The sequence below is a fragment of the Astyanax mexicanus genome, chromosome 3 (assembly GCF_023375975.1).
Source record: "Astyanax mexicanus isolate ESR-SI-001 chromosome 3, AstMex3_surface, whole genome shotgun sequence".
Classification (NCBI taxonomy): Eukaryota; Metazoa; Chordata; class Actinopteri; order Characiformes; family Acestrorhamphidae; genus Astyanax; species Astyanax mexicanus.
Window position 1 is genome coordinate 44,682,161 of NC_064410.1, and position 22,622 is coordinate 44,704,782.

At 39.3% G+C, this 22,622-nt stretch overlaps 1 protein-coding gene across 1 annotated transcript; it reads right to left on the minus strand.

Annotated features, from left to right (window-relative positions):
- Nucleotides 1-705: 705 nt before the first annotated feature.
- meox2b (mesenchyme homeobox 2b) lies at nt 706-22,353 on the minus strand. Its single transcript, XM_007249291.4, has 3 exons — nt 21,801-22,353; nt 16,131-16,303; nt 706-2,074 (listed from the first exon to the last, which is right to left on the minus strand). Exons 1-3 carry the CDS (start codon nt 22,303-22,305, stop codon nt 1,850-1,852), a joined length of 903 nt encoding a protein of 300 aa, XP_007249353.3. The 5' UTR covers nt 22,306-22,353; the 3' UTR covers nt 706-1,849.
- Between the last annotated feature and the right edge of the window lie 269 nt (nt 22,354-22,622).

Sequence of the window (22,622 nt, forward strand, 5' to 3'; positions counted from 1 at the left end):
CTTACTTGCTTATTGTCATTTGTGTTGGTCATCTACTTCCTATGTGATGTGTGGTATGTTCCACATACCCAAGTCATGTTTGTCTTGATTTGTGTTTATTCAGGAAAGTTGTTTTTCTTTATTGATGTGTCCGTGTAGAACGACATCTGCCAGCCCATATTCATCATGGCTTTGTTTAGAAACAGGCAGGATCACTGCAGCTGGGTGTTTGGCTGGCTTTGAGAGGTCATAAATTTATTTCCCCATGCACGTCGTACAGCCACGAATTGTTCCCTCGAAGGAATTGCTTTGTGTCTTGCTTTGATCACACTATATCATATACAAACATCTAAATCGGACGGCTAATCAAAAACGTCTTGTGCTGAGGAAAATGCGTAGCTGCCTCTGACCACAACTGAAAACAAATCCACTTAGCCTGGGTTTTGCCTGTGTGTCAAGGGGAACGGCGAAGCCACAAATCAAACAGCTCCAAACTTCTGGAGGTATCGAATCGCCAGCTGCTCGCGCACGACTGAGGACGTTTCAAAAAGTCAGGCCGTTTGCCAAAATGCCACTCCAAAAAATTAGGATGCACACTCACACAGAAGTCATGGAAATGCCAAACCATAATATTAGTTTTTCAACATGGCTTTCCATCACATTTCCATCACATTATCCTCTTTGGAGTTGATAATATTTCCAAGAAAAAAGGCTCTCTGAAAGGAAGAAAATTCAAGTTTTATTTTTTAACGACTCTGTGGTAAATTTATTATTGTCATTGGCACGACAGAAACAGTCAGAGCTGCAATACCTGTTTATTCAAAAGGTAAACATAAAAGATTGAAAAGAAGAAGAATGAACTACATTTCTAAGGGAATCGATAAATAGAAAGGTTGGTATAAAATCCACTGTGTTCATTTTCACCATCACTCAAACTGTGTTATGTGTTCTCATACTGTTTTTTTTTTCATCTTGTTTTACCATTTCTCATGTTGTTGGGCATTTAGTATTGCAATTGAGAAATGTCAGCCTATTGTAGAAATGCTTCTCACTCATTATCTGATTTGTTTGGGTAATAATGGGGCATTTGTTGAAATAATATTATTTTTACTAAATATCCAAACCTAATTCTGATGCAATATTATCTTCCCTTTAGAGCTTTTTTAAAGCCCACAAAGCACTTTGTCACTCTCATAACTGTCACAACAACATTACTGTTATAATTGACATCAGTTTTATAGCCCCCAAAATAGAACCCTGTGGGATAGCACATGATATGCTAAACCTAATTGTTTCCAAATAATATTAACTGAATTATAAAAGGGTGTGAAGAGTGCAATATATAGAAATACATTAAAGAGCAGGGGAACTTTACCAACCACCAGCATTCAGACAGTTAATAAACATTTCTTCGGTTCTCAACAGGTAAAATGTTGCATCCTTAATGCTGTTTTTGTTGAATGGTACAAATGATAAAATTTGGGTAAATACAGTAGCTATGAATCAGGACAATAATTAAAAACAGTGCAAATTTTCTTCCCAAGGCACTTTAGTGGAATGTTCTCAACATCCTTCCCTCATTTTATTTACAAAATCCCACAATTCAAATTCAGAGCTACAGCTCAGGAGTGAAAGCACGTCGCAATCTTTTGTCTTTATCCAGTTTTCCAGTCTCGACACTTTACTTTAGTGAAATCTTTAAGCTGAGATGTTGCAGAGACCGAGCTCCTTCTCACCATCTGCTTAACAGAACAAATCGTAAGAGATCTTAACATCTGGCCCTGGACTAGGTTTTAAGGGCCCTAGTGTACTAAGCATGATGATTCCTGAGGAAAACTGCAGGGTTCGGGTTGGAAGTTTTTCCAGAAGGTCATAAGTGAGCGTGCTCGGAGCTCTGGTCACTGTCGTGACTGTCGTCCTCGTTGCCCGGGGAGCCGACGGAGGAGTGGTGCAGTCCAACCATGCCCGCGAACTCCGCCGGCAAGAGCGTCCCTTTTTTGACGTTGACCAGTTCTTTCTCTCGCGCTGCGGCTCCCTGCTGCCCTCCTTTCACTCGCTTCCACTTCATCCGTCTGTTCTGGAACCACACCTTCACCTGAGGAGATGGAATTATATTACAGTGGGTCAGCTCGAGTTTCGGCTGGAGTGGATTCTGTACAGTATTTAACAGTAATGCAGTTATGACATGGCATGCGGGTATCTAAATAGTTGGTGAAGTTGTTAATGATATAGAGCAGCCAACTGTACATAATGTTTACTGGATTAATTGCATCTCCTAGCAACGGATACTTGGTAGTACTGCATCAGGGAAACTCAATGCCCCTCAACTGGTGTATGTGTATATATGTGGGTGCGCTGGTGACACTTTCGAGAAGGAGCTGTTTTGGCAAGTAGAACCTCCATGGCCTACATATGAGAAGACTCTGCATGATGTTGCTTTGTGTGTTTTGTAGTGTGTGCACTGGGCTGTAAGATAAATGTAATTTTTATGAATATGAATGTGTAACCCCTAGCTTCCTGTAAGGAAGCTACACTATGCTAATAGCTTGATTACAAGAACCCAATCTGTACTCACAGAAAATTTAAAAAACTACTTGTACAGAAACTAAAAGAACTTTGGACCAGTTAGGTTCGCTCTAGGAGCAGTTGAAAGGAGAGACACAAGACCGTGTGTATGGTAAAGGTAGTGATTGTATTGACAAAATTAGTATTTACTTCACCATATATAAAAAATAAATAAATCAGAAAAAAAATAATGGTTCAAGTGAAAGGCTCAGAAAGAAAGAAATAAAATAAACATCCAGTAGGAACTTAAACAGGTAAGTACCTTAGAACTCTCTTTTTATATTAAGTGTCACTTATCACTCAGTGCTAATGTTTGTTATTTCTTATTTCAGGTGTTACTCAGTCCTCAGGTAAGTATGGTCACAACTTTTAGGATATAGGTGAGTATTAAGGTAAGTATTATCATTTAAAAGGTTTTAGGATTTTGGTTTAGTGTTGGAGGTAAGTATCTAGGTAAGTATTGTTTTATTTCAGAAGCTTTAGGTAAGTATATATATATATATAAATAGTATCATTATTTAAGGGTTTAATTTTAGTATATGAGGTAGTTTAGCTCCTATATATTATTTGGTAAGTTGTATTAAACCTTATATATAGTTTAGTTGTAGGTTTAGAATTTTACCTTAGTGACCATTTGAAATACTAAATACCAGAGTAGTATCCTTTTAACACAGAATCCTCACAATATTAACAAAATTCCAACCCAAAACAATTAAACAGGTAGTGCAAACTCTTAACCTTGGAAATGAACAGAAGAATTCCAGTTACAATAACCGTTACTTGGTGTGCTTCAAATAATTTCCCCTTATGAGTGTTGTTTTTTTTTCCAGATTAAAAAAAATGGAAAAATTGAGAAAAGCTGTCCTTTTTTTCTTTAGAGAAATGTTCAACCGTCTATCAGAACTCTGTCCTTCAGTACTTTAAAGAGTTACCCTCTCAAAAAAGAAAAAAAATATAGTCCTGGGGGAAAAAATAAAAAAATACTCAAGCTCAGTTAAGTTGTCCTCATGGGCTGTGGCTCGCCATCTTGTTTTCCCAGGCAACAGGTATACATGTGACTGGGCAGAATGTCCTTAGCAGTCAGTCTCATCCCATAGAAACCTGGCCAAATCCAATCGTGAATGTTTAAGTTTCACCAATCTGGCAACCCGGCATGAAACGCGATCTTGTGCACATGAAATCCAACTGACTCAGCAGTTCACCTTAATCCTCTACTCTGACGGTTTAAATTAGCTTTACAAACTCTTATTAAGCTAACCAAGCTTTAATACTGGCTGCAAGCAGCTTCTAGTGAAGAGTACTCACACTTAAAGTGCTTAATTTTTTAGCGTTTTTGCTCAATTTTAGCGCGATTGCCGCACCGCGATCCTTCCTATCTTCACCCCGACGTCCGACTGAGCTTCTGGCCGTGCGGGAACCCGTGGCCACTCCCACTTGGCTGCTGATTGGCTACCATAGCTAGCTAGACTTACACTTATCATTGGCTAGATTTTTGCGCAGTGAACTTCTAATTTACCTTTATTGGCTAGATTTTTGCGCAGTGGGCGTTCCTGGAATCGCCACTGACTTTTAATAATAGTTTTAATTATTTTTTTTTAATTATTATTGTTAAGGATCATTAATAATAATTCCTGTTATGTTTATTTTCCCAAATTAAATAATCTTTTACGTATTAGATGCTTCAAATTAATTAGATTTATGTTCTAACCTATTTATTTAGTTTTATGTAGTCTCATTATTATGTCTATAATGTAATTTATTTATTTATTTTAAACAAATTATAATTAATGAATTGCATTGACTCTACGTGTTCTAAACCTGGGTTACACCCTCCCGCCGTAAACTGTATGCACGTCCCTGTGCATGGGATGATGGGGCATTTCTAGCAGGTTGGCTTGGGTCTACATAGGGGGTTTCCATGAGAGATTGAGTAAGGGCAGTGCTTAAACCTTGGAATAGAGATTGCACTATGGAGACAAGGGGATTACCTAGTTCAGGATATGTTAGCCTCTTAGCCTTTTCTCTACGCCTTGTAGAATGCCTTACAGGGATTTCAGTTTCACTGTCTTCGGATGCATTCATGAACTGTTGCTGAACCTCGTCATTCTCTTCTACTCTTTCCACAGACTCAATAAGTTCCAGTGTATCCTGGGTTGCAGTTTGATCAGATACAGGTAAGTAAGCATCAACTTCAGTTCTTTCAGGTAAGTTTTCAGGAATTTCATCAGGTAGGTTTTCAGGAATTTTCTCAGGTGAGTATCCAGAGTTTATCTCAGGTGAATGTTCAGGGTTTTTCTCATGTGAGTCTTCAGCACAAAAGTCAGGAATTGGCTGACTGGCTATCAGTTTAGGCTGTACTTCAGGAACAGGTATGGATACCAGATCTTTGCTCTCGTGGATCCGAATGACTTCCACTGGCTCAGGCCTTAAAGAACCTGTGTAGTAGTAAACAGGATTGTCGTCTGAATCTGAACCGGGCTCTGATTCTTCTGAGTCGCTCTTGTGTAAGACTGTGCGTGTTCGAGGCCTCCTTACTTTAGCTTTAGGGGAATCTTCTTCGGCCACTGACAGGAAATTGCAAGGTCGGAGTAAGTCCCTGTGCAGTGTACGCAATGGTCCCTCTTTGTTTTCTGGCCTGACTGTGTACACAGGAAGTTCTCCAGCACGTTGCACCACAACATGGACAGTCGATTCCCACTTATCAGCTAATTTGTGCTTGCCTCTCAATTTCACATTTCTGACCAGTACCCGGTCATCTTTGTCTAGGATAGACTCAGTTATCTTTTTATCAAACCTGGTCTTGTTTTTCTCCGCCATCTTTGCAGCATTCCCCATAGCCAACTTATAACTCTCTTCCAGTTGTGTTTTCAGATGTTTTACATACTGAGAGTGGGATGTTCCTTTCTGTTGACTCAATGACACATCAAAGGCAAGGTCAATTGGTAATCGGGGCTTTCTTCCGAACATGAGCTCGTAGGGAGTATATCCAGTGCTTTCGTGTTTTGTGCAGTTATAAGCATGCACTAAAGGCTTCACAAAATCACGCCAATGTGACTTCTGCTCTCCTTTCAGGGTTCCGAGCATGCTCAACAGAGTTCGGTTAAAGCGTTCAACTGGATTTCCCCTTGGGTGATACGGTGAGGTACGCACCTTCCGGGTACCAATGACTTCGCACAGCTCTTTGATGGTCTTTGATTCGAAGTCAGGGCCTTGATCACTGTGTAGTCTTTCTGGGATGCCGTAGTGAACTATAAAGTTCTCCCATAAGCATTTAGCAACTGTTCTTGCCTTCTGGTTGGGAGTAGGTACTGCTACTGCATATTTAGTAAAGAAATCAGTGATTACCAAGACATCTTTAGTGTTACTGCGGTCAGGTTCAATAGAAAGGAAATCCATGCACACCAGCTCTAAAGGTCTGCTGGCTCGAATATTCACTAAGGGGGCTGCTTTCTCCAATGGTGCTTTACGGAGAACACATTGACGGCAGGTTTTGATCTTTTGGTCAACTTCAACTGCCATTCTAGGCCAATAGAATCGTGACCTCACTAGATCAAGGGTGCGTTCTATGCCTAAGTGACCCATGTCATCGTGTAGGCTGGTCATAACTGTTTCTCTCCATTCTTCAGGCAGAACCAACTGATACTGCACCTCTGGACCTTCTTGTCTTTTCCTGTACAGTATTCCATTTATTAAAAGTAATCTGTTCCACTCTCTGCACATAAGAGAAAGTTGTGGAATCTCCCTCTTCACAGAAGGAGATGGCACCCCTCCCCCTTCTAGAGAGGAGATCACTTCCCGAATAACAGAGTCAGATCTCTGTTTTTCACGGACTTCTTCCTTGGACACCTTAGAAATGACCGGGAATCCATCAAAATGCTCTCCTTGCACAAAACCATCAGGCATGGAATCTGGATGGGCTGCAAGGGACTCCACCAATGGAACACTGGAGCTTTCTGATGCAGAGTCAGAAGGTTGACGTACAAGACGTGCTTCACAAATGGCTTGAACTACTTCAGGACCAACTCGGGTGTCATTATCAAACTCAGGCAGACGCTGCAGTGTAAATTGGCGGATTCTGTCTTGCTCTTTTTGGGAGGTAGGGTCGTCCAGCTCAGTGTCATGAGGACGTCTTGAAAGAGCATCTGCGTCCAAATTGTGTTTACCTGGGCGATACTGGAGTTTGAAAGAGAAGGTGGATAGGGCAGATAACCACCTGTAGCTTGTCGCGTCCAGTTTTGCTGAGGTGAGGATGTAAGTTAGGGGGTTGCTGTCAGTGATTACTGTAAAAGAGTTCCCATAAAGATAATCGCTGAATTTTTCAGTCACAGCCCATTTAAGGGCTAAGAATTCCAGTTTATGGGCTGGATAACGGGATTCACTACGTGACAGTCCACGGCTGGCAAAAGCAATAGCTCTTATCTGGCCATCTTGCTCCTGATAAAGTGCAGCTCCAAGACCGGTGGTGCTTGCATCAGTGTGCAAAATGTACGGCAGCTGAGAATTGGCATAGGCCAAGACAGGCGCTGAAGTGAGCTTGCTGATGATGGTGTTAAATGCTTCTTGGCAACTGTCTGTCCAGCGGTTTCCAAACGGCTCTTTAGGTTTGTAGTAATGGGTATTGTCATTGTTCACTTTGCACTTCTTCCTAATGGGACCATATCCGGCAGTTAGGTCATTTAAGGGCTTCACAATCTTTGAATAATCTTGTATAAATCTTCTATAATACCCTGCAAATCCTAGAAAGGAGCGTAGTTCTTTCAGATTCTTTGGATTTGGCCAGTTTTTGAGAGATTGGATCTTTTCTGGGTCAGTTTCAACACCGTTTCTTGACACAATATGTCCCAGGTACCTGACTGATGTCTGGAAGAACTTGCACTTCTCAGGGGATAACTTTAATCCGTACTCCTTCAATCGTTGGAGGACTCTGAGCAGGCGGTGTTCATGCTCTTCCAGTGTCGCAGAGAAAATTATGAGATCATCCAGGAATACAATTACTTCTTTGAGGTGAAGGTCAGACATGCACTTCTCCATGAGCCTTTGGAAGGTGCTTGGAGCGTTCGTAATCCCTTGCGGAAGCCGATTGAATTCCCAGAATCCCATTGGGCACACAAAGGCTGTCTTATGTTTGTCTGCTTCTTCTAGTTCAATTTGGTAATAGCCGGATTTCAGATCAAGTACTGAAAACCACTGGGAACCAGTCAGTACAGAAAAGGTTTCTTCTAAATTTGGTAGGGCATAAGCATCCTTCACAGTTTGTAAATTCAGCTTGCGGTAGTCAACACAAAGCCTCACGTCGCCGTTCTTCTTACGGACCACCACAATGGGAGATGAGAATGAGGACTCAGACTCCCTAATTACCCCAGCTTCAAGCAATTCTTCTAAATGAAGACGAACAGCATTGATATCTTGTGGATGGATAGGACGGGCCCTTTGTTTAAAAGGAGTCTCATCACTCAGCTTAATGTGATGCTTCACTTTACTGGAGTGACCAAAATCAAGGTCATGCTGGGCGAATACCTCAGGCATAGTGTTCAGCTTATGAATTACTCGTTCCTTCCATTCTGCAGGAATAGGGGAGTCAGCGAAGTCGAATTGCATTCCGGAAGCTGGAACAGGTGGCTGAGGGTTTGGAGCTGAACTTTTTGGGAAGGCAGCACTGGGCATTATCTGCTGCACAGCGTGAAGTTCGGCTATGACTCTCTTAGGCATGAGTATTACATCATGATCGGATTCATTTTTTAGTATTACTGGCAATTTAGTGTGGGGTTTGCTAGGTAAAGTGAGCAGACTACTGGTGACAATAAGACCTCCAGGAAGGGATGTCGTAGGTTGCTGCAGAACAAATTGCTTTTCAGGGCCTTTTGCAGTCACTGAGCCTTCTAATACAGAACTTTGACGTGCTGGGATGACTTTTGGCACATCACTGTGAAGCCTTACATTGCCCACCATGCTGTCTTCAGTCTGCTTGTGTCTGACTCCCAGAGTTCTTAGCACTGTCTTGTACCCATGATGCTGTGATTGGCACTTTGCTGGGTTCTCCTTACAATAACTCTCATAGAGGGCATCCAGGGTGTTGGTGCCTATTAGCAAAAGGGATTGAGCTGATCCATGAGTGTCAGAAACCACTAGCGCTAAGGTGGGGACTTCAATGGAGATGCCAAGGAATTCTTTAGGAAAAGTGATATTTAACTCAATGTAACCAGAATAAGGCACAGGTTGTCCATTCGCAGCTTCCACCTCAAGTAGGTCGTTAAGAGGTTTACATTCTACATGTGGCAAATGAGTTTCATGGAATGACTGGGGGATGGTGGTTACCTGGGATCCTGTGTCCAAGAGACAGCTGTAACTCTGGCCATCGATGGTTACCTGAGAGGTGCACTTTGTTCCCACTAGTCTATGTGGCAGTTGTTCATGGCACGTAGCATGGGCAGCTTTGTTGTTGATCCGCATCTTGTTGGAGTAGGGACTTCTTCTTGGTCCAGTCTCTGTTCGTCCCTCAACGGAGACTGAGGTCAGTTTAAAGGAGGTTGGGAGTCATGCCCAAGTTCCCAAGCTTGCTGCTTTTCTCGCAGTTGCTTTCTTTTAACAGCCACCAAAGATGGGTTTGGATCAGCATTGCACGAAGTAGCGATATGCCCATCTTCGCCGCAACAAAAGCAGTACCAGGGCCTTGGCTTTCCACTGAGTGATTTGGAGGAACTAGCCTGAGTTTCACGTGACACAGCTTTGGAAACCTGTTTGGTCCTTTCTCCAGAGTTCACCACCCCTGTCCTTTGTGAGTGTGAAGCTTGCAGATGGGTGATTTGACTTTGAAGCTGAACAATTTGTTTCTTTAAATCAGATGTATCTTCTGGTGGATCAGGACTCTTTTGGAACTTTAAGGTCTTGATTTGCCCCTGAAGTTCACCCATTTGTTTCTTTAACCCTTTCACCATAGCTGTCAATGAGCCTTCTTTTTCTTCTGCATCACGAATTTCAGCCTGAACTGCATGAGAACCAACGCGATGCCTGACGTTACCTAGGTGCTTCTTCATTCGTTGTTCTTTTGCTGTGTGCTTTTCTTCTTCAATGCGAAGTAGAAGTAGCAATTCTGGGAATGGTGGGGGCCTGTTTTTCTTCTGTTCTAACTGAAGATCTGCTATCAATCCGTTGTCCCAACAACCACGACAGAATTGACGCAGCAGGTGCTTGTCCGTCTCAGTAGCAGGTATGACTCCTTGTTTTGTGACTCTACTCATCACAGCATGCAGCCTCTGCAAATACTCAGAAGGCCTCTCACTAGCATCTTGCAAGGTGTTCAGAAACTTGGCAAAAAGTTCATCACCCTCCTCCACTGTAGCAAAAGCAGAATCTAACAGGTCAAGATAGGCCTTTGGAGTAGCCAAAGGGCCTAAGTGTTTCACCAGGTTTGCAGCTGGGGGCAGAAGACTGTCAAGGATCTTGCGAGATCTGTGTAGATCGGACAGAGAGGGATCTTTTAACAGAAGCTCAACGTTGTTGCGCCAAGTGTCATAATCTACCTCGCTATTGTGATGCGGAGTCTTTCCTGAAAATGTTCGAAGCCTTGCTGATGCATGTGCGTGTGATGCTGCTTCTTCACTTTTGACAATGTGCTCAACAACAACACGTTGCACTGCAGGTGGGTTTACGTCACTCAACGAGATGACTGGATCAATTGTGGGAAACCTTCTGGAATCAGCCATTGTGGCACTTGGGCAAGTCTGAGAAGGGTGTGCCTGACTGATTTCGGGGACATCACTGACGCTTGTGGTCTCAACATCTGCCTGACTGGTGTGGTCACTTGCTTCGTTGGCAAGAATGGACTCGTGGCACAAGGAAAGATGTTCTTGCAGAAGCTCAGAGAATGATTTGTTGCTCTGTGCAGCGAGTTTTCGGAGTTCATCTAAGAAACTGTGTGTGGCACTTCCAGCGGCTGGGGGTACATATACTTTTGCTAGGGCCTTCAAGTGATAAACATCTCTACTGGGGCTAGTATGAGTATATGGAAGGAGTGGCCTAAGTGTGTCCATTGCAAAGGAACTCTTAAATTCAACTATCACATTTTTGTGGAACGTTGAAGTAGGGTCATCAATACGAAGAACCCTGCTAATAGGACCATGTTGCTCTAGGTAGTTGGTCAGATCTGAATCGGCTTCAGTTTCAGTTAAACCGCTAACGAGGACTGAGTTAGCTATGTTAACTGTTTCACGCTCTACTATTTCCATGTTGACGGTTTCTATTGCATCAGCTTAGTTGACAAAGTATTCTAATTTTGATTGTTGGCTTTAATATGTATGTCCCAATCACCTGGCCTCTGTGTCTCAGGGTTTGACTGCTCCTGGCTGGCTCGCCAAATAATTTTGTAACCCCTAGCTTCCTGTAAGGAAGCTACACTATGCTAATAGCTTGATTACAAGAACCCAATCTGTACTCACAGAAAATTTAAAAAACTACTTGTACAGAAACTAAAAGAACTTTGGACCAGTTAGGTTCGCTCTAGGAGCAGTTGAAAGGAGAGACACAAGACCGTGTGTATGGTAAAGGTAGTGATTGTATTGACAAAATTAGTATTTACTTCACCATATATAAAAAATAAATAAATCAGAAAAAAAATAATGGTTCAAGTGAAAGGCTCAGAAAGAAAGAAATAAAATAAACATCCAGTAGGAACTTAAACAGGTAAGTACCTTAGAACTCTCTTTTTATATTAAGTGTCACTTATCACTCAGTGCTAATGTTTGTTATTTCTTATTTCAGGTGTTACTCAGTCCTCAGGTAAGTATGGTCACAACTTTTAGGATATAGGTGAGTATTAAGGTAAGTATTATCATTTAAAAGGTTTTAGGATTTTGGTTTAGTGTTGGAGGTAAGTATCTAGGTAAGTATTGTTTTATTTCAGAAGCTTTAGGTAAGTATATATATATATATAAATAGTATCATTATTTAAGGGTTTAATTTTAGTATATGAGGTAGTTTAGCTCCTATATATTATTTGGTAAGTTGTATTAAACCTTATATATAGTTTAGTTGTAGGTTTAGAATTTTACCTTAGTGACCATTTGAAATACTAAATACCAGAGTAGTATCCTTTTAACACAGAATCCTCACAATATTAACAAAATTCCAACCCAAAACAATTAAACAGGTAGTGCAAACTCTTAACCTTGGAAATGAACAGAAGAATTCCAGTTACAATAACCGTTACTTGGTGTGCTTCAAATAATTTCCCCTTATGAGTGTTGTTTTTTTTTCCAGATTAAAAAAAATGGAAAAATTGAGAAAAGCTGTCCTTTTTTTCTTTAGAGAAATGTTCAACCGTCTATCAGAACTCTGTCCTTCAGTACTTTAAAGAGTTACCCTCTCAAAAAAGAAAAAAAATATAGTCCTGGGGGAAAAAATAAAAAAATACTCAAGCTCAGTTAAGTTGTCCTCATGGGCTGTGGCTCGCCATCTTGTTTTCCCAGGCAACAGGTATACATGTGACTGGGCAGAATGTCCTTAGCAGTCAGTCTCATCCCATAGAAACCTGGCCAAATCCAATCGTGAATGTTTAAGTTTCACCAATCTGGCAACCCGGCATGAAACGCGATCTTGTGCACATGAAATCCAACTGACTCAGCAGTTCACCTTAATCCTCTACTCTGACGGTTTAAATTAGCTTTACAAACTCTTATTAAGCTAACCAAGCTTTAATACTGGCTGCAAGCAGCTTCTAGTGAAGAGTACTCACACTTAAAGTGCTTAATTTTTTAGCGTTTTTGCTCAATTTTAGCGCGATTGCCGCACCGCGATCCTTCCTATCTTCACCCCGACGTCCGACTGAGCTTCTGGCCGTGCGGGAACCCGTGGCCACTCCCACTTGGCTGCTGATTGGCTACCATAGCTAGCTAGACTTACACTTATCATTGGCTAGATTTTTGCGCAGTGAACTTCTAATTTACCTTTATTGGCTAGATTTTTGCGCAGTGGGCGTTCCTGGAATCGCCACTGACTTTTAATAATAGTTTTAATTATTTTTTTTTAATTATTATTGTTAAGGATCATTAATAATAATTCCTGTTATGTTTATTTTCCCAAATTAAATAATCTTTTACGTATTAGATGCTTCAAATTAATTAGATTTATGTTCTAACCTATTTATTTAGTTTTATGTAGTCTCATTATTATGTCTATAATGTAATTTATTTATTTATTTTAAACAAATTATAATTAATGAATTGCATTGACTCTACGTGTTCTAAACCTGGGTTACAAATGCAATATGAATTTCCATGATAAACCTGTAGAAAGAGCTGCCTTAATATTGTGAAAAACATCAAATTCAAATTGCATTACATGCATGCAGCAACAGAGGGTGCCCACACAACATATATATACTAGACTGGAGGCAGAGCGAGGTAGAGGGTCCAGGGTGAACAGACACACACCAAACAACTTATAAGCGTTGGAAAAATTACTGCACACACACACACACACACGCATATAATATATATATATATATATATATATATATATATATATATATATATATATATATATATATGTTTCTTTGTGAAGGACATATTTATTGGCTTTCTATACCAGAGCTCTGCAATCACAGCACTCAGTCATCCTCACACTCTTTCATTTACACAGGCCATTACGTAAAAGCACGCACAACACCTCATCTCACACACCCGGCTGGCAGCAGAGCAGGCCTCAGCAGCTCGTTGCTGGAGCGTAAGCTTCAGGCCACACTCTCAGATTGTCTCCATGACCCTTTTAACACTTCTGGGTGTGTTTTTCAACCCTTTTCTCCTCAAGCTCGCACAAACAGAGGTGCAGGAACCTGACTGGCGCCGTGGGGGGGCTAGCATCAGGTGGCTAGGCTATTTCCACCTGGCCAATAATGTGCTGATGCATGGCTCCTGGCAGGCCCACTGGCCCCTGGCCCTGCCTCCTTTCCCTGACTCGACAGCTCGCTCTGTATTCGTGTCTCTCAGTGATGATTAAGCTGCTGCCTAAAACGGTCCGAACGGGTCCAGACTCTGAGCTCACGACCACCCCCCACCTACGCGTGTCTCAGCCTTGGGCAGATAGGGGGCTATTTTAGGAAGGGGGGGTTATTTTAGCCTGAAGACGGCAGGTATTTCAGGGTGAGGTGTGGTGTAAATGACGGTGTGAATATAAAGGGAATATACTCTTGCACTGCAGTTCTTAATCGGCAGATTTAGAACCCTGTCCACATAGTATATCCGTATTCGGATGTTTTTAAAAAACATTTTTGGCTGTTCATCCACAAGTTCCAAAAAAACACTCTCCTAAGGGGAAATTTTATGCAAACTGTGTTTTCAGTGTTGTAGTGTGGACAGGAAAAATGGTGCTTTATGAAAACCCTGACGTCACAATGCATGCATGTTTCTGGCTGAAAGTCAGTGTAAAACGACTTTTAATCCAAGTCATTTTAGAGCATTTCTATTGGTCCAATAATCCTGATATTTTTATACAAATATAAAGAATAACTGTTGGACTCAAAATAAGTTAAAAAGTAGTATAGTAATAAAGTAATACAATTTTGTTGTATAGCAGCAATACTGTAATACATAAGGGTAAAAAATATGAATAATAAACTAAATGTGTGTTATAAATTAATTATTAAGCCCTTCCAACAAATAACTGTATATATATATATATATATATATATATATATATATATATATATATATATATATATATATATATATATATTTCCTTTTATTTAAATAAATAAAGCATATTTTATTTTTTTATTGTAAATAATTTAAGAATAATACACATGTTTATTCATTGAAAGGCTCAATTAATTTCTGTTAACTGTTAAATTTAACATTGACTATATTCTATTCTATTCTATTATTTAGAATATAATTTCTGATATTATTGTTTTTTTTTGTTGTTGTTCCAGAATGGAACTAGAGTGCGGGTCCACATATTGTCTATTTAGAGTTTTAACGGGTAAATCGTAAACACTTGACCACATTATCCAGATGTTCTTGCAACCTATAAACTAAACACTGAAAACAAGAGCGCTTTAAAACAGGATTAAAACTGACTGTCAGTGAAAGTACTTTCAGAAGGACTGATCATTGTTAATGCCTCTTTTATTTTGCAACAGGACAAACGAACACAATAACCAGAGCAATCCGGACGTTACCACGCTCGAGGTCCAGGATCAACCCACACACACAGATTTATTGGACCTAAGAAGGGAATCTTTGGAAGCGAGTGTGTGGAGGAGTGTGGAGGGGAAAGGGGGGGGGGGGGGGGGGCTGGACAGGAAGAATTGAATCCTAGGTGAGTTGTCTGGCTTCTCGGGCTTCTCTTTAGGCCAAGGCACTTAGCTGTGGGTTGGGTTTTTTTCCTACAGGATCCTACAGGCTCACCGAGGGGTATGCGAGATGCATGGGCTGGTTTGGCTATATGTGTTGCTATAAGCAGTGTTGGTGATTTATGTCAGGATATAAAGGAAGCGTTTGAGTGGAAATGTGGAGCAGAAGCAGCAAGTTTAAAAAATAAAAAAAAAGCTTAAAAGAAAACCAATAAGCTTGGCTCACGTTATAGCACTTTGAATGCATTTGACATTTTGGTCTTATTTAAAGGCCTCAGAATTATAGAGTGTGAAATATGCCAAGTGTGGGTATGATTTAAAAAAAGGTTTATATTAGTGAAATGAGCGAGAGAGAGAGAGCGAGCGAGTGAGAGAGTAAAGGGGTAATGGCTGACATGTTTGGCTCTGCTCAAACTGCACAAACAGCAAACAGAGGAACAGAAACGTCTCACACACACGCGTACACACACATCCACATAAACCACTCACAATTCAGAGCACGGTTTAGTTATGATTAGGATAATTCATCTGTCTAAACAAAATATTAAAAATGTTGAAATATAACATTTAAAATATCTTTAGATTGACATGTTGGTTGATAAATTCACTTTCTGGCAACCTGATTAGTTGATTTGCTCTAGATCTTGGTACATTGCTCTAAGGATATGATGGCATTCAGGCATGAGATCATTAGAGCAGTCAGATACTGATAACAGAGGATTAGTTATAGATCAGAAAGACCACCTAAACTGGGAGACAGTTTAAGTACTCTAGAGAAGTTATATCTTAGTGCTGCAGGGATTCACACCCCTCTATCTCCTTTGGGCATAGTCAATTTAGATTCATGCATGTGCAATATATATATATATATATATATATATATATATATATATATATATATATATATATATATATATATACTATTTATATATATTACACTATTTAAATTTACTTTTCATGATTAATGGACTAATAGATAATTACAACTTGATATAGATATAGATAGATATATAGACAGACAGACAGACTACTCAGATTGCCAGAAACTAGTCTGTCTACAAACTAGTTTGTCTAGTCTGTCAGAAACAAGTCTAGGCATTATTAACTAACATTATATCATATTATATATATTTATATATATATTTTTTTTTTATTTAAGCAGTTTTTTTTGCAGCTTGTAAAAAGCCACATTGTAACCACAGTAACCTCCAGCAGAATACAGGCTGAGTGTTCTGCATACTTGTCTCTCGGTGAGGTCAAGGTTGACGGCGATTTCGTAGCGTCTCAGCCGTGTCAGATAGTTGTGGTGGGCAAACTCGGACTCCAGTTCCCGGATCTGCTCCTTGGTGAACGCTGTGCGCTCCTTCCTGGGCTTACTGTTCACGTCTGACTTATAGCTCCCGTCCTGGGAATCTGAAATGAAAAACAGAACATTTTCCAGCTGCAGGAAAAATAGAATATTGCAAAGCACAAAAATGAGCAAAAGCTAAAAAAAAAAGGGGGCAGGGATTGTGTGATACAGTACAGGAGCCCGAGCAGAATGAAAACGAAACAAGAGCTAAACAATTAGGGGTGCCAGTCACCTTTTATTATGCCGATATTGGTCATGCGTGCGTGCTTGTGTGTGTGTGTGTGTGTGTGTGTGTGTAGCAGGCTGAGAGGGGCCAGGAGTGGAGCATGTGGAAGCGCTCTCAGATCTGGCCTAAATCAACACAGCTCTCCTGCTCTCACTCTGTTCCACAAGCTCCACGCTCCTCTTTACTGAATGTAAGCTATTATTCTTAGGAATATTTCTGAGTCATTTACAAATGGTAACAGAACTGCAGGCTGTTTGTGAATGAAGAAAGCACACTATTCACTCAAGAATAATAACTGTGAGAACTTACACACAGATATAGGAGCTGAGGATCTGCCTTCCATTACCTGCTTATGGACTAAAAATAAACCTTTTTTCCTTATTATAATGTATTAGAAAGCAAAACAGAAGTGCATTTAGTATATATTTACAGGAGTAATTTTGTGTTTTTTTGTAGTTTAGCACAATAGTTTATATATATATATATATATATATATATATATATATATATATATATATATATATATATATATATATATATATATATATATTTCTATACTTTTTTTAACTCTCTGTTAAGTCTATCACTTTTCACTTATCATAATATACTGTATGTGGACATAAACTAAATCATTTCTGCTATTTCTGCTGTTAATTATATTTTCTTAGTAAATAGAGCCTCTTAATATTAATAAGCTGATATGATGAATTTGTTTAAAAACAGCACTTTAATTTTATTCATGATTTATTTATTTAGGATATTTAGTATAAGATTTTTGTCTAAATATTCCTAATTAATAAACATTTATTTAAAAAAAAAAAGCTCTTTAGGAACGTGTATCTGCATTATTGTGCTATTATGTTATCTTTAAATCAGTGGCATTAAGTTACCTTAAAATGTCAATATTTATCATCATTTATCGCATGTATTACTTAGACAGTATAGTGTCCAAACAAACATAGTCTTTATGACTGGCCTATGTATATAATATTATAATTTTGTACACTGGAAATACTGAATAGTGAAGTGTATATCTAGTCTAATATCCAATCAAATGTTTCTCTATTTATGTATTAAATACTTAAATATTAATTACAGTCCAAGATAAAAGTCCTTTCATTCTTTCATTCAGGCACTGAAGCCCCTTTCATTCTATTCTGCTCTGTTCTATAAGACCTTATTAGAACCGTTTAAAAGATTACTGGCACCAAATAACGGTAGACTTTCCCGTGACCAGCGTCTGCACATTCAGCACCAGTCAATTAAGAGTTGGAATTCTCCTCCGATTGCTTTAATGTGGTCGCAACAAAAATACGGTTAGAAAAATGATTTCTCCCCCTGAAAGCAGAGACGGAGATTTCAGCTCTGTAATGGTGCTCATATCCCTTTCATGAAAACACTTTAAAGACTTTAAAGACCTTGGTTGAACTTCACAGGAGCGTTTTGAATATAACCGTTCGAGGCGACAAAATGTTGGATCATAATTTATGGCCTGTTCTCGCAGACATGGCTTTTATTTCCAGCTGCCAGCCTCCAAATTTTTAAATAATAGAGGCACTGAAAAATTGGGAAATGCCAGCCAGTGGCCTTCCTGGTGCCTGATTATGAAGCTACAGACTCGTAGATGTCGCTATATATTTTTAAAAAGTGAACAAACTGAAAAAGAGCTGTTCCAGATTACGTTATAGAGGGGGGGCATAATTCTGATTTTCACATTTTTAGCTCGTCTAGAAATAAAAACACGTCTGACGCACAGTGCCTTCGCAGTGCACAGGATACATCTCATATTTTATATTCAACATCATTCTTCCAAATAGACTGTAATCTCTTTGGCGTATCGTTGCCACATTGCTTCACGAGACATATGACCTGCTGGTGAATGAAAACCATGTTGCCTTTGATAACTGCCAACAGAGTTAAGGAGGAAATTGGATTTGGGATAAAAAGTAGTACCAACTGGAAACTTCTGGAAATCCCAGGCACTATTCTAGTGATCCATCAGCTTGCCTTTATTTTGTCATTGTTTGCTGAAAGAGATTAATTTAACACACTTGGGGAACACAAAGATAATTCTAATTCATTTGCAATTGTGTTGTTAGCTTTACATATATCTTAAATATTAAATTAAATATAGCATTATTTAATTATAAACTTAAATATAAATAATAAAACATTAACTTAGAGGTAATTTAAAAAATAATATACAGTATATTCTGTAAAAAAAATTAAGAGATCACTTCAGTTTCTCTGATTTTGCTGTATAGATATATGTTTGATTAAAATAAACTTTATTGTTTTATTCTAAAAACTACAGACAACATTTCTCCCAAATTCCAAATAAATTTTGTTATTTAAGAAATGGCTAAAATAACAAAATAGATGCAGAGCTTTCAGACCTCAAATGATGCAAAGAAAACTTTAAAAAGTTAATATAAAGTTCATAGAGTTTAGAAATCAATATTTGGTCTAATGACGCTGGTTTTGATTCACAGTTTTCACACATTTTGGCACGTTCTCCTCCACCAGTCTTACACACTGCTTTTTTTTACACTCCTGGTGCAAATATTTAAGCAGTTCAGCTTGGTTTGATGGCTTGTGATCATCCATCTTCCTCTTGATTATATTTCAGAGGTTTTCAATTTGGTAAATTCAAAGAAACTGATTATTTTTAAGTGGTCTCTTATTTTTTTCCAGAGCTGTATATGAATGTATATAGGCATAAGTTGTTGCTGTCACACAAAATCCTTGCATCTCTTTTTGCCGTTCCTTACTTTTTGATGTAATGTGGCAATAAATCAGCCAGTCATTCTTTATACAAATTGTATGATGAACACACGAATAGAAATGCTCCACTGTGAGATGGAATATGAAATCTTTTTACACTGACTTCCAAAGACAGTTAAATAGATTATTAATTTATTTTTTGATTCTCCTGTAAATTCTTAAGTATTCAGTTACAGCCAGAGTATATTACCAATTATATTAACTAGAGGTTTTGATGCCAGCTAACAATTATTTATTAAAAGTGTACTTGTACTTATGCATATGAAGTTTACAATATTCAGTGTGTTCAATTGATTCTACCAGGAGATCTAAATTAGGGATTATACAGTATGTCCAGGTGCAATGAGATGGATGATCTGTGAGACACTCCAACGCTGTAAAATCAATAATGAGGCTCATTATTTATTTATACGAATATATGAAACACAAATATAAAGATCATCATGTAAGATATATCTTCAAAACCATTATGCATAACACATTTTTTTCAGTGTATTTAAAATGATTCAAAATGTGTTTTTTAATCTCCCAGTTTACAGCAGGTTTTTCTCAGCAGGCTATTATCACAGGTCTCTGTGGCAACACAACATGTTCTGCAGTTGTAAATGCAGCGCACATGTTAGGGGGGTATCAAAAGCACAGGTGTGACCAGAGCAAACATTTAAAAAGCAGTTTCACCTGTAGGCCATTAAAGCCCTGAAGGGAAATGCCACAGTGAGTTATACCTCTGAGACTGATGAGAGAACGACCCAGCGCAGCTCTGCAGCACCAGACCAAGCCATTAAAACCCTTGCACTGCGCTCGCCAACGCAGGCGGCATCTTTCCTTTCACTTAAAGCAATCACCCCAGCTTACACTCAGGTTACAATAGGTAACAGACTGACCTTATTAAAATCACACTGGAGAAAGTTTTCTTTTTTCTGTCAGATTTAAGAAGCACACCACAGGTTCAGTTATTTGTAAAGATCTGTCTCCCAGATGTGAAGAAGAATATACTGTATATCTCCTAAACACATCTGCATTTATGCGGTTCAGCAGTATTTTAAAAGTTCCAGGCACCTGTACAAAAATGTAATTATTTGAGCAGTGAATGTAAATTTATTTAGGTGTTCGGTAAAATGTTAACTTTTGAATAAATACAATATAAGGGCTATTATCAGGCTTAATCCCTGTTTGGGAAACTGCCCCATAATATTCATACTAAAAGTATTGGATTTCCATCACTGTTTTACATTAAAATATCTCCAGAGTTTAGAATTATAAAAGTGTTTATAGTTAGCATTTAACCCTTGTTTTGGCAAATTAATGCTTAATGATATTAAATCAGGTGAGCAGACGATGGAACTGAACACATCCACACACTGGCTGCACACTGTAAGGAAACACTGGAACCATTGACTTTCTTCAAAACTAATAATTTTTTTTTATTTTTTTTTTATTTGTCAGTTTGGGGATTTAACATTTTTGCATGACAGGTCGATTAGATATGCACATAGATTAGGTTAGAATAAGTGGACATATTGTGTATTTATGGTGCTGAAAACAAACAAAAGTCAGACAAAAACACAGAAATGCCTGATTCAAATATTTTGTATATATTAAAATATTTGCGATATTTCACACATATTGATCTTGCACTATAACATTGTATTTGTTTGGTGAATAATCAATAATGGAACTTACACTTGTATTTGCACTTGTTTCTTAAACACAAAACTTTATAGCATGAAAATATGACTAATGTCTAAAAGCAGAGTGGCTCACGTTTCTGATCACCGTAGTTCATCGGTGAGTTAATGAATCAGAATAGAAGACTTCCAAATAGAAATTGGTCTAATTTACACCTTGCACGTGTTCAGTTGCTGCAACGGTTAGAGGTGTAATTTGCAGGACATATTCTAGAAGTGAAGAGCATGAAGAACATAAGATTGGGAATCCTGTTAAGAACAGAGTTATATATAATAATGAAAGCATGGAGATTAAATGACCAAATTAGTGAATTTTAATCAAGTATGATTTTTAATTTCCTATTAGAAAATCTATAGCTATTTGTTTTGAATGATTGTGACAAATTGAGAAACAAAATTTGCATGCATGCAATACTACCTTATATTTAAAAAATATGTATTTTACTTGATTCATTTAAGTAAATAATAATTGAACTAAATTTTAAAAGCTTAATTTTATTTTATCTATCATAGATTTTAGAGTATTGTATATGAGTATATAAGTCATTTGTAGCAATGTTTTTAGTTGATTTTAAAGCTAAATATTCTTATTGAAATTAAACTCACACAAAGTATGTTTATTAGATATGTATTGCTGACTGCATTGACATGTGTACACTGCTTACTCTACACTGCTGATTCTATAGGTGCATTTTTTTGTTGCCCAAAGTCCCCGGACACACATGTTGCCCCAGGGAGGCCACTGTTGCTATTAAACTCACATTATGATACGGCCTAAATAATGTAAAAAACAATGTATTTATACTGTAATTGTATAGATGCATATGCATTGCTGACTGCACAGACGTGTTGAGTTCTTACCCGAGCTATCACTCTTCCCTTTGCTATTCCTTCTGTCTGCTTCTACGGGTGACATGGTTTGCCGCCCATAGTCCCCGGAAATGCAGGCTGCCCCAGCGGGGTCACTGTTGCTCAGCACAGGGTTCGTTGTGCACAGGCCTTGACCGCCCGTCCCTGCAGAGCCGCACAGCTCAGGGGCCGGGGTGTCGGGGTGTGGGGGGAGGCAGATACTGTGGCGGCCGCCGCCGGGTGAGGGCATCTGCTGAATGTGCCAGGCTGAGGGCTGATGCTGGGGATGATGCTGGTGAAGCTGCTGGGCTGGGTGACCTCGAGGGGCATGAGGGCCACTGAAGCCACCCTCTTCTCCTGGATAACTGCAGGGCGGAGAGGGTCCGGGCAGGTCCGGGTAGGAGACGTGGTCGGAGCGGCCGTGCAAGGCCAGGGCGGAGGGCTGGGCAAAGGCCGGGTGGAGGGCTTGGGCCGGAGCGTGGGGGTTCCGCAGGCAGCCGAAAAGGGAGTGATCCATTTCAGTTCAGTTCCAGCAGCAAATCCACACTGACTTACTCACTCCACACCAAGATGGAGAGTAATTGTAGCTGAAGCAAAATAAAAAACTGCTAAGTAGTTACATAAAAAAAAAATCTAAAATGGTTAAAGAAAAAAAAAGCCACTTGAGACTGGAAACCCCCCCCAACGAGTGCAATAAAAAAGCCCCGAAAATCACAGCACTCCTTCTTTCCTCACGGCCCCTCGCACCGGCGGCTCTTGCGCTCCAGGACTGGAAGGAAGAGGCAGCGATCGGCGATGAAAGGCAAGGCCTCGCGTAATCCTGAGCATGCGGCC